At 39.5% G+C, this 12,985-nt stretch overlaps 1 protein-coding gene across 2 annotated transcripts; it reads right to left on the minus strand.

Moving 5' to 3' along the window:
* Window positions 1-764: 764 nt before the first annotated feature.
* LOC126823661 (sodium-dependent glucose transporter 1A) lies at window positions 765-12,698 on the minus strand. 2 transcript variants are annotated; one of them, XM_050552627.1, is made up of 4 exons: window positions 12,613-12,698; window positions 10,931-11,126; window positions 10,327-10,612; window positions 765-2,604 (listed from the first exon to the last, which is right to left on the minus strand). In XM_050552627.1, exons 2-4 carry the CDS (start codon window positions 11,111-11,113, stop codon window positions 1,493-1,495), a joined length of 1,581 nt encoding a protein of 526 aa, XP_050408584.1. In that variant the 5' UTR covers window positions 11,114-11,126; window positions 12,613-12,698; the 3' UTR covers window positions 765-1,492. The 2 variants fall into 2 exon arrangements, with proteins under 2 accessions (XP_050408584.1, XP_050408583.1); XM_050552626.2 differs by lacking the exon at window positions 12,613-12,698 and adding an exon at window positions 12,123-12,359.
* Window positions 12,699-12,985: the final 287 nt, after the last annotated feature.

The following is a 12,985-nucleotide window of genomic DNA, read 5'->3' on the forward strand; positions in this document are numbered from 1 at the left end:
CTAAATTTTGCATTGCTTAACATTGTTCCATAGTTGTTTGATCTTTGATTAAGAATAGGCCATTTTGATGCAATTGTGGGATCGGAACACTTATCGTAACCAAATTGAGTTTGGGATTGCAACAGGCAAGTTCTCACTTATCAGAGAAGAGAAGTGCGTCTACTGTTCAGAATGACAGAGGACGATCCCATGGAAGCTGGGCCAGTAGGTATCTGAACAGTGGCATAACTATTGGGGTTATGTATGGTGGGGGGGTGGGAGTTACGGCAAACTTGGTGGACTTTATTGGCAGAACCACCCGGACTCCGCGCCAGACTCTAGTTACGCTGCTGGTTCACCCCAAGCAATAAATTAGAAATCACATCGGCTTTATATCGCATTGTACTACTGCCCTCTTATTTCCCTATAATTTGTCACAGCAGGTGTGATATAATTTCACAGATTTTAACTTAGAGCCTAAAGTAGAGATCTGGGCCCTGTTTCTCGAAATCTTAACTAAAGATAAAATCCAATTTTAGAAGAGACTTCAATTTTCAAATAAAGAAAAAATGATTTAGGTTGTAATATTGTTTTAACAGATGACAATCATTTTCAAACGCGAAAAACGGGATGTCGAGAAAAATAATCTCTGTCACAACAGATACTACAGTAGAACTTGTATTAAGCAAGCACCCAAGGAAAATTTAAAAATGCTTGCTTAATGGAGGTGCTCTTTGACTAGAGGTATCCAATATTGCCCCAACCCCTATCACAAAAAATACAGATATAGATTGCATATATTTTTTTTATTCATGTAGTATAACAATAACAATACATGTACTTTTTATCTAGTTGTGAATTCAAAGAAGTCGCGTATACATGTTTGTTTAGTAATATTGGATCTCTGCCCCCCCCCCCCCCCCAATATTTCTTTTACTTCATCATACTGAATCATAGCGTCTAAAAGCGTATCGTTTAATAAAAAATACATCAGGATTAAGACTAGTAATTCTCTCTCCATTGACTTGAACCTTAAATCCATGACATGTTGGGCCTGAAACACCGGTTTAAACATTTTCATCATCGTTATGTTTATAACCACAGAGAGCACAGTGGTCTCAATAATGTTGAAGGGGGTTGACAATTTCTATTATGTATACCCTTGGTTAAAGGAATCTATTAGTCTGACGTCATTTTAGTAGGTGATTTCTTTAATTGATATTTGTTTACTAGCTTTCTGATCCTTCATGGCCCTAAAAGCATGGATATTCACCAAAATACAGTAGAAAATATAAAGCAAACATAGTCTCCTTCAATAAATTTTAGTCCGTAAGTATCATTTCATTGTAAATACACACACTACATTCTTAGTCCGGCAGAGTTTGATTACTTGTTCAGAATTATCACATCGTTTTAGTTTATGGCACAATTTTTCATTTCTCCACAAACTATATATTTTAATGAACCGAACCAAACAGTGATTAATGCATTAATTTTGGAACTGGCCCAATTATTATTCCGAGACTTCTCTTCCTCCATTTTCAAGAAATGCTTTTTGAATGGATGAACTTTCTTCGCCTATTTCTTGCTCGGTCGGAGTTACATATCTCACTTTTATCAAAACTGTACGGGAAAAGTAAAATAAAATTCCGAAAAATAAAAAGTAGAGAACTATTTCTATTAAAAATAAATAGCAAAACCACATCGGAGTTAATTCTTGCATGAGGTGCCCTATTATTAACGGATTTAACATGGAGCCACACGCTCCAGCAATGATAATTGATGATAGAACTTTACCAGTTAATCTTAGAACCGATTGTTCAATCCAGTTTAGTCCTGTGGCAAAAATAATGGAAATAGACGCACCAACCAAAGCTGTGAATAACCACACACCAATATGGAGTTCGTATTTGGCACATAAGAAAAATCCGAACAATGATACGGTTAACGCACTTGTGAAAATGAAAAGCCATTTAACTGGCGTCAAGCACCGAATCAGAAATATTCCAATAAACCGCAAGACTGCAAATGATCCCCAGTAAACAGACGTTACTAGACTGCCCTGCGATTTGTTCCATTTTAGCTGCATAACAACAAACGTTAACAAGTAACCAGAAAAAGTATCCTCAACAGCACAGTCAAAAAAATATATAGCATTAATGAAAACTATGGTCAGAATAAAGTATGTCAATGGCAGGTCCCGTTTCCTTGGCCTTTCTGTGTCCTTTGATTTAAGCTTTTTGTTCATTTTCTTATGCATTTTGTCATTTAAAAACAAGACGAAGAATGGTAGTGAAGCATGGAATGTCAATAGTCCTGATATGATATAAGCATAAATTAAACGTGTTTCACCAGATGAGTCCACGTGTTTAACATCAGAATAGTTATTGAACCCTTCAGGAAACGATGACGTGTTTGTCAATACGGGGAATGTGAAGCTGGTGTTGGATGATTCGGTTGGTGGTATTACCGATGAGCTATCCATGGAGTCGTCTGCCGGGTATGACAGAAAAGGTTCTGTTATTAATGGTGCAATTAAACCTCCAACGGCAAACATAAAATTCATAATTTGTATGTAGGAATGGCCTTCTGCGCCCCACGTCGCAACCACATCAGCATTCCCAGCTGAAACAAATATTTAAAATAGTACATTACAGAAAATACATTATTTCTGCCAAAGGTTTATTGCAACTAAAATTTACTCTAAGGGGTGTTCACCTGAATTTACTGTAGAATAATAAAAGTACTTTTCGGAAAGCAATACTATTATGAGAATTGTATAATTGACTATTAATTCTGCAACAGGTAATCAGCAATAGAACGGTGTAAATACCATAAAGATTAGTGAGTTTTGGATACGTGTTAAACAAAATAAGTAACAGACCCTTGTGGTGATATTATGATCGGCAAGGTGGTGGATGGGCGTAGCAGTCCACATACAATTTGACATTGCTCCTAACGGCATCTAAGATCGAGATTAACGGAAACCCGCCATTGACCCATAGACATTATCTATACCCGTGCTTTTTCTCTAGCGCAAATGCAAGACAACTGACAGTCAGGTGAAAAGGGATACGTTTTCTAAGATGAATCACACATTCCCTAAAGGAGTATCAGCACATATGGAATGTATCGGGTATTGTGTAGCAAGGAATACGCGGGGAAACTACTTAATAACTGTTCGTTAGGGTGTTTCACTTTTCACTTTTTTTGGAATTTCTAAGGTTTCTACCCGTCACCGAAGTCCACTCGGGGTCAAACTTACACCGTAATATTTTCAGAATTTTCTTGTCAAAAATGTCTGCCGACGGCCATTTTTTTCCAAAATTGCGACTATTTTCTGGATTTTCGGACATTTTGAGCTTGACAGATCACTTAGAAAGGTCAGGTATGGCTTGTAATGTGTCTATTATATGCTTTTCAGGTATGTAGAGTCCATTCCCACTATCTTAAATGAGATTGTCAGAATCCAAGATGGTGGAAATCCAAGATGGCGCCCCAAATCATCTATTTTCGTGACATGGAAAAGCATTTTTTAAAGACTATGTCATTCTGAATATCATTTTGGCCCTGATAATAAATTTTGCACTCATAAAATTCATTATCAGGGCCAAAATGATGTCAGAATGACACTGATCTACCTTTGGTTGAAAATGGCGAAAGGTAATGACTGAAGGTGAAGTTCCGATGGAGTATATTCACCATACTATTAATCTGGTAGAACTATGACTGAACCTGGAAATTGTTTACAAAGTTTTTTTTATGATTGATTTTAGTAGCCTAAGGTGTCCTCTTTCAGAATGTGCCGGGTGAATCTCGGTAACCCTTGGGCGTTTTGAGAAATTCAAGATGGCATCCAAGACGGCCGGCATTTCACTAAATACACTAAAATCGTTCATTATGTTGTGGGGTGATTAGATGATAGTAAAATCCAAAATGCCAGATAATATTGCCCTTTAACTCGTTAGCGGCGGTTGGGAGCGAATATTTCAGCAAACCAAATTACATCTAGAGACAAAGTATATTTCTGGACATAGGAGCATATGAGTGATATGATAACACCACATACATACCTATCAGGAGCTCCAGGGCCACACGACAGACTCTGGAGCAAGTTGGCAGGTTGTAATGTTCTCAATTTAGTAACCTTCACCCAGCAAGAGTTCCGGATCAAGTTCCCTGCAAATGCATCATTCGTTGAGCAAGACTACCTGGTTTGGGTGGGGGGATGCTGACCATACATTTCAGTTTTGGATGTCCAATTGTCCATACCCTCCAACGTGTTTCAGACATCGATTTGCTAGAACTTTGTCCATAACCAGCAGACATGTACAGTGGCCTGTGCAAGCATAGATTCTATTGGAGCGTCTAAAGAGAGAATACAATTAAGCTCTCACCACTTTCAAAGCTGTTTCTTTCCCCACGACGTAACAGCACGTAACCGTGTCACATCCAGTAAGAGCATGAGCTGGCAGGATTTCAATGGTACTGGATTACGTTTCTCAGAAGTTGAACCAATGTCAACGGTTGTTCTTTCCTCGATTGGTGATTCAATTGTAAGAAGCTTGTTATAGACAGAGCTCTTTTAAATCGCTGCCTGAAAGATGTTGGAGGGTATAGGCATCCAAAACGGGAAATGTGTCGTCATCATCCCCACCTAAACCATGTAGTCTTGCTCCAAAGAATGATGCATGTGTAGGGAACGTAAAAAGATGTCATCACCAAGCCATTGTGTGGCGTTGACTGGAAGATCGTAATCCGCAGGAACTATATTGCTGGGCTAAGGACACTAAATTGAGAACATTACAACCGGTCAACGTGCTCCGGAGTCTGTTACGTGACTCATCAGATGTGGATGCAAGAGTGACATGTAGTACGCGTTCTTGTAGCTACACTAGGGATGGCTTAGATTATACAGTATTTTGCGCTTGTGCTGTCGCAGGTTGCAGCCAGAAACACGACTAGAGGATTAAACGGAATATTACCTAGTTATTTTAGTGTTTTGCGGATAGAATTTGTTGGGTTTTTTTTAAATATTCAAAAAACAGCTTGTGCTAGGGTGCTCCTGATAGGCATGTATGTAGTGTTATTGTATCACTCATATGCTCATATATCCAGAAATATATAATTTGTCTCTAGATATAGTTTGGTTTGCTGAAATAATCGCTCCCAACCGCCGCTAACGAGTTAAAGGGCCATATTATCTGGCATTTTGGATTTTACTATCATCTAATCACCCCACAACATAATGAACGATCTCAGTGTATTTAGTGAAATGTCGGCTGTCTTGGATGTCATCTTGAATTTCTCAAAACGCTCGAGGGTTACCGAGGTTCACCCGTCACATTCTGAAAGATGACACCTTAGGCTACTAAAATCAATCATAAAAAAACAACTTTGTAAACAATTTCCAGGTTCAGTCATAGTTCTGCCAGATTAATAGTGTGGTGAATATACTCCATCGGAACTTCACCTTCAGTCATTACCTTTCGCCATTTTCAACCAAAGGTAGATCAGTGTCAGTCTGAACATCATTTTGGCCCTGATAATGAATTTTATGAGTGAAAATTTTATTATCAGGGACAAAATGATGTTCAGAATGACATAGTCTTTGAAAAATGCTTTTCCATGTCACGAAAATAGATGATTTGGGGCGCCATCTTGGATTTCCACCATCTTGGATTCTGACACTCTCATTTAAGATAGCGGGAATGGACTCTACATACCTGAAAAGCTTAAAATAGACACATTACAAGCCATACCTGACCTTTCTAAGTGATCTGTCAAGCTCAAAACGTCCGAAAATCCAGAAAATAGTCGCAATTTTGGAAAAAATGGCCGTCGGCAGCCATTTTTGGCAAGAAAATTCTGAAAATATTACGGTGTAAGTTTGACCCCGAGTGGACTTCGGTGACGGGTAGAAACCTTAGAAATTCCAAAAAAGTGAAAAGTGAAACACCCTACTGTTCGTATCCATCCGTGATGCTATATCGACGATCTTCCACCAGAAGACGATAAAGTGTACGTGTTGTCATACCGAGTGACTCACTGAGCAGTCTGATTTCATTGACATTTCAGACTCAAGAATTCATTTGGGGAATCAGGAATATCAGTTAGATTATAAAATTTCCACAAGTAACACCAGACGAATGCACCATCAGACATGTACTGGTGGATTGTTGATTGTGAGATATACTATTCAAAAAAAGTAGGGGATATTTGATTTTGGGGGCATAATACTAAAATATGCAAATGACTACGAAAAAAGTCACTATAGAACCTAACAGAAGAAACATTTCCAGTTACATGTGACGCCCAAACGCACCAATAGCTACCGCATGGAATGCAGTTGATGCTTGGGATCATCATGGGGGTCCAACCCAAGATTTGCACGACTCTGACTTTGAATGTTACAGTCATTGTGGCATTGAATTCCAGGGTGGAAACATCAGTTTAATTGTTTTAGTGACCAGAAAACAAATTTTGATATGCGTCGGCTTAACCAAAATGAAAGGTTACGTGCCCTTGGCATGCTACAGATCGGCACAACACAGGCGGTTGTGGCGCGGACGATGAATGTTTCTCAGTCTGTCATAAGCAGGCTATGGTCCAGATACCGTGATACACAATCTGTACAGGACAGACCACGCTCAGGTCGACCAAGGGCGACAACTCAAGCCCAGGATCGATTTATCCGTACCTTGGCCTTGAGAAATCGTGTCATCACAGCAAATCAGATCAGCGCTCGTCTTCAAACAGACACTGGTGTGAGAGTGGGTGGCCAGACGATTCGGAATCGACTGCATAGGGGGTCACCTTCGCGCCCGACGTCCTCGCGTGATCCCTGGTTTGAGAGATCATCACATTCAGGCAAGACGTCGTTGGTGTAGGGATCGTCAACACTGGGATAATCGACGCTGGAGCAATGTGATGTTTTCAGATGAGTCAAGGTTCACTGTTGATTTTTTGGACAGACGTAGGAGGGTGTGGCGTCGTCGAAACGAGCGCTTCCAAGACGTTAACGTCATCAGACATGATCGATTTGGGGGTGGTTCTGTTATGGTGTGGGGAGGCATCACTGTTGCTGGAAGAACGGCTTTACATGTTGTTGCAGGGCGTGTTACAGGCCAGTACTACCGGGACAACATCTTGGCAGTCCATGTTGTGCCGTTCGCACGACGTCATGGCCGCCGTTTCATCTTCCAGGATGACAACGCAAGATGTCACAGGGTCAGGATCGTTACAGGTTACCTCCAACAACAGAACATCACCACATTACCTTGGCCAGCACTAAGTCCCGACCTCTCCCCCATCGAGCATGTCTGGGACATGCTTGGACAGAGGTTACGTCAACGTCAACAACGTCCTGCCAATGTCCAAGAACTTGCTGCTGCGTTGCAACAGGAATGGGACAATCTGGACCAAAATGACCTTAGACGTCTCATTAGGAGTATGCCACGTCGGATCAATGCTTGTTTGGCAAACAGAGGAGGATTTACCCGTTACTGACTTGGTTGTGATGCTGTGGTAACTTTGCTGTTTGACCCCGGGTATCATTTTACCCTTATAATGGTCAGTCTGTGCCTTACTTAGTCTAACGATCATTTGGAATAAATCGATGAATGTGAACTTCATTTCATTTTGTCATTTGTTTCTTCGTCAGTTTCATTAGGTGACTTTAATAACACTTAAAAATCAAATATCCCCTACTTTTTTTGAATAGTATATAAAGGAAAGAGGGACGGGATTCAATGAGGGTGGTGTAGAATAACAACATGCCTCTCATCACTAAAAAATAAATCTTCCCAAAACCAAACATCTTTGAACGACCTGACCAAAGTCGGACTTATGCTGTATTCGTTACTCCTAAGTTTTATGGGAAAAACGACTAACGAAATGGTAAGTATAGCGTTCGTAACTACAAAAATCGGCTCGTAAGTCGTGATTTCTACTGAAGAACTCGGGTAGCTAAATTTGTATCGAGTTCACGACATATGACATAACAAGATGGCAGCCCCAGTTACACAGTTGAACGTTTTGAACGGTTATACTATTTTTGTAGTAAAATGCTTGTTGTGGACGTGCTTATAGATCTGAATACGTGATTTATAGGATTTTACATATTGGGATACATTTTTTAAACAATGACAAGAAACACATTAAACAGTAAACTAGAAAAATACCCGGCTTTCTATTTTGTTCTAACATGTTATTGTACGGCAGTTCAGGTTTTAGGGCGTACGGTCAATATCAATAAAAATGTTCCTGTAACGTGAAAGAAAACTCTGCACAAACTAGGTCTTTTCGGGACTAACGTACATTTCTTTGAATTTAAAATGTCTACATACCGATACAAATAATTAGATATTACCGGTAGACCTATGCTAAGCTAATTGACCGTGCCGCTCATCGACATTTCCATTTTTGGGACATTAGGCCCTATATATCTAAATATTCGCGGCTTAATGTACGACCAAATGTTCTCAGATTGATTATTACACATTTAATTAAGAATACTAAACCAATATAGGCCATCACCGGTATATGTAGACATTTTCCTGGATTGAAATGGATTTAAAAGAGGCTCATCAAAAGATTTACCAATACTTAAAGATTACACTGGTTTGTCTGTATCGTTTCCATTGGATGTCGAACGTTGATAAATTTCCAATTCATCATATCCTTGGATTGATATTCCTTAAGCGATTTAAATTTCACAAATTAACGGTCTTTATAATCCTTGAAGGGATAATGGCAGTCATGTTGATTTTCCAACTTGTGTACCAGAACAAGACAAGTATGGTATTTACTATTTCCTAGTGAGAAACACCATACCAGGGGTGATTGATAAATCGTGACTCTAACACAGAAAGAAACAAGAAATTCAAATCAAATGCATTTATTTTTCAACATACTCCCCCTTCAATGTAATACACTTCTGCCATCGGTGTTGCAGAGCCTTTATTCCAGTTCTGTCTTGGGTGTGTAGAAAATCATCCACAGCGGTAATGGCGTCATCGTCAGACGGGAAATACCTACCGGAAAGACATTTCTTCAGAGCTGGAAACAGATAGAGGTCTGAGGGAGCTAAATTAGGAGAGTAGGGTGAATGCTGAAGAAGTTGAAAACCACAGTCATGAATTGCTGACATGGCAACAGCTGATTTGTGCACTGGTGCATTGTCCTGGTGGAAAATCACACCTTTGGTCAGCTTTCCTCGTCTTGTGGTCTTAATTTCTTGCCTCAACTGCCTTATAAGTGCTGCATAGTATCTACCGTTAATTGTTTGACCCTTTTGGAGGTAATCCACCATGAGAACACCATCAGAATCCCAGAATACTGAGGCCATCACCTTTCCTGCCGATGAAACAGGATTTGCCTTCTTTGGAGTCGGCGACGTCAAATGTTTCCACTGTTTTGACTGCTCTTTTGTTTCTGGCTGAAAGTGGTGGACCCAAGTTTCATCCATAGTAACAATTTGTTTTAGGAAGCGGTCAGGATCGGTTTCAAATAAGGCCAGATTCTCTTCTGACATGTGTCTTGAACGCTTTTGATCAGGCGTTAAAAGCTTTGGCACCCATCGTGCTGAAACCTTTGTCATTTCCAAAGTGTCAGTGATAATAGAATGAACTCTCTCCTGGCTAATACCAACTACCCCAGCTATGAATCGTTCAGTAACTCGCCGGTCATTCATTATCAGATCATGGATTTTTGGTACCATTTCAGGTGTTGACACAGTTTTTGGTCGACCAGGGCGTGGTTCGTCTTCAATGCTGTCTCGACCACGCGTGAATTCAGCTGACCACCTTTAAATTGTGGCATATGAAGGAGCATCATCTCCTAATGTCTCAACCATATCATCATGTATGGCTTTCGGTGTTAGGCCCTTTTTTATTCAGATATTTAATCACAGCTCTCGCCATGATATGGTCCATTTTCTGATAACAACAGACCCTACTTGATTGTTATGACCTGTCACAACCAAACAATTTAACCGAATGTGATGAAAGTTTGTGACAGAGCCCGAGGAACATAATAGTGCACGTGCAAAACGTGGTATCATTGTGTTGCACGGTTTTCCAATCGAGGTTCACTACTTATCAATCACCCCTCGTATTTCCAAGCGGTAACGAATACAGCATAAATGGGATCGTGTGGTGTCTGGGTGTTGAGGCACCTAAACCCCCTCCACCAACACAATGAAATTAGATGTAGGTTAGAAATAATGCATGATCTAAATGAAAACATCAAAAAAGCCAAAATATATATGTGGCCTCTCCACACTTCCTGGATCCGTTCATGTAACACAGACTGATTCCATACAACCAAATAAAACAAACAACTCACCCGTATCATACCAACCCATAAAAACTGCACTGACAAACATCATCGTCAACATCAGACCATAATATGAGCAAAGGGGTATAACGATTACTGACAAAGATAACCCGAACATTGGTAAGAAAAGCAGAATCACGCTGTTGAATCTGTCGAAAAGGACTCCACCAGCAAAGGAACCAGACATATAACCAACTGCAGTAGCCGTGAAATATGTAGAGGCTTTCTCGACATCTGTATCGGTGATAAGTTGTAAGTCTAGAAATGATGGTCCCCTTTGACTAAAAACAATACCCTGTAAATAATATAAAGTTGTGGAATTTGGTGAAGAATTAAACAAAATGGACTACAAAGCTTATCAGTTTATGAACACGTGCATTCGACAAAAACTGTGTGATAGTGATACCATATGTCATTGTAACTATATCGGATACACCTACCCCACCCATCGAATATGTCAAGTTGATTTGACGGGTGTGGAAAGGGGCAAACGCCAAACATTGCAACAAAGGTATACAATAATGTTGGTACTAAAAAAACTGAAGTGTGTGTAGATTGGAAGATAATCTATCCCCACCACCTCTCCTTTAAATTACGTACGGCGTGTCCTTACATGAGTAACGAAGCCAAACAGTATGGCAACTGTTCGAAAGAACTTGATTCTGTAATGGCCATTCTCCATACGTTGAAGGAAACTTTGAGACTGTTCAGCTTCTTCATACTCCTCATTTAACTGTTCCATGGGATTATCTTTACCCGAGGTGTCATTCTGTACGGGGTCATTGCCGTCTTCCATCTTAACGTATTACCTTAAATGATTAACAACAACCATTTACACAAATTTAAGAAATATATTCAAATCAGTGTATCTGAATTCAGCTGTGGTCAAAGGGACACAACTCCAATTTACAAATATTAATGGTTTGCACACAGATGGACACAGGTCACCAAATATTTCTACGCCGTCACCCGTAGGGCAAAAGTTATTTTTATTCTTTCTCTCCCTTTCCCTTTTTCCTCCTTTTGCATGGCGATTTTTGTTGACCTTTTGGTGTAGAATCGAAGAAAAGGCCAGATCACTATTGATTTCTGCATTGACTTTAATGTTTAGGGACAATATTGATGTCAGTCATTATCACGTATGTGATAGAACAGGCTCTTAACTTAAATTGTCGTTGAGTAGAGCGCTTTGTACCACAAACGGAGCAACATCTGGCAACCTCTTGCTCAAAAGCACGTATGATATTCATAATGGAAAACTTAAGATACACAAACTGGAAGCAGAGGCAAAAACGAGCAACTTTCCGCCCTACATTTCAACCTAACCAACCTCTTAACTTTCGTAATCTTCCACCTCAAAATCACGACTATTCACCGATTCACCAATATTCACACCTTTTCTCCGATTCTACAACAAAAAGTCAACAACGATCGCTATGCAATAGCAGGAAAAGGGGGGAGGGAGAGAAAGTCTAAAAATAACTTTCGCCCTTGTTTGGAGGTAGGAATAATTGGTGAGCTGTGTCCTTTCTCCTCGAGCCATTTCATAGTATTGTTACTTATTTGGCAATTTGGCTTTAGCTATCATCTATTTATTAATCGAGGCATCGTTTAGAATGAATGGTGCATAATAGTGTAGTATTAATCGTTCGTCAGACAAACAGGTGCCTGTTCTCCAATCACTATTGTGTGATTTCTGTCCTTTAAAACAGATTATTTAGTCACGTTGTTGAAACAATGTAATTACCAACTCGTCAATAACGGCTTACACATCGATCGATATATCAAGTCTTCAACGTTCTTACCTATATTGTATGGTAACTATATAGTTCACTGGATGCGTTTCTAGCCACCAACAGTCGTCCAATGGGTTCTCAAATAGCTGTGTAAAATGGCCGTCTCTAGGAAACGTGTAACAGTGTATGGTTTATATTTGACATGCCCCACATTCATTCACAGTTGAGCAAATAGACTGGTTTAGCTTTATACGTTTGAATACAAAACGGGTAATATTGGCAATATTTACAGTGTATCGTGCCTCGTAGACTCGTGTTTCATTTATAATGCCCGAGATGTTCTGTACACATCGGTGACGCGAGCTATGGATTTCCACACTCAGTTTCTATTCGAACAGTGATAACCTTGCATCCATATGCCCCATACTGCAGGTAATAAAGCAGTATTATAAATATATACTAGGTCCAAGTAATAAATATATTATTGTCATGACGATATACTAAAAATCCATATTTTGCATTTCACACTTTGTGTCAGTTACCAAAATAATCCACCTACCTTTTCAATTTTTGTTCAATTTTGAGATAACAAAACGGGTCAACACAACCGATAACCAAATATGTGTTATTTGGCAAACGATGGTCTATATTTAAGTCGATCACGTATTTTGCTTTCTTAAATCAACAATAAATGTTACAACATCACAGAGCTTGTCGCATGTTTTACATCCCATTTTACAACGTGTCTAAAATTTGTGTTAATGACATTTAGTGCACTATTTGTGTATATAAAATTAGCAAAGACGAATCTCTAAAAAAAAAAAATCCCAGACAAGTGGTGTTACGTAACTGAAAGTGTCCCTAGGCATATCACCTTCAGATTTATTTTGATTGCATGTGTCTGTAGCGAATACCGAAGACATTACAACAAA

Source organism: Patella vulgata, chromosome 6, assembly GCF_932274485.2.
Source record: "Patella vulgata chromosome 6, xgPatVulg1.2, whole genome shotgun sequence".
NCBI classification, from domain to species: Eukaryota; Metazoa; Mollusca; class Gastropoda; family Patellidae; genus Patella; species Patella vulgata.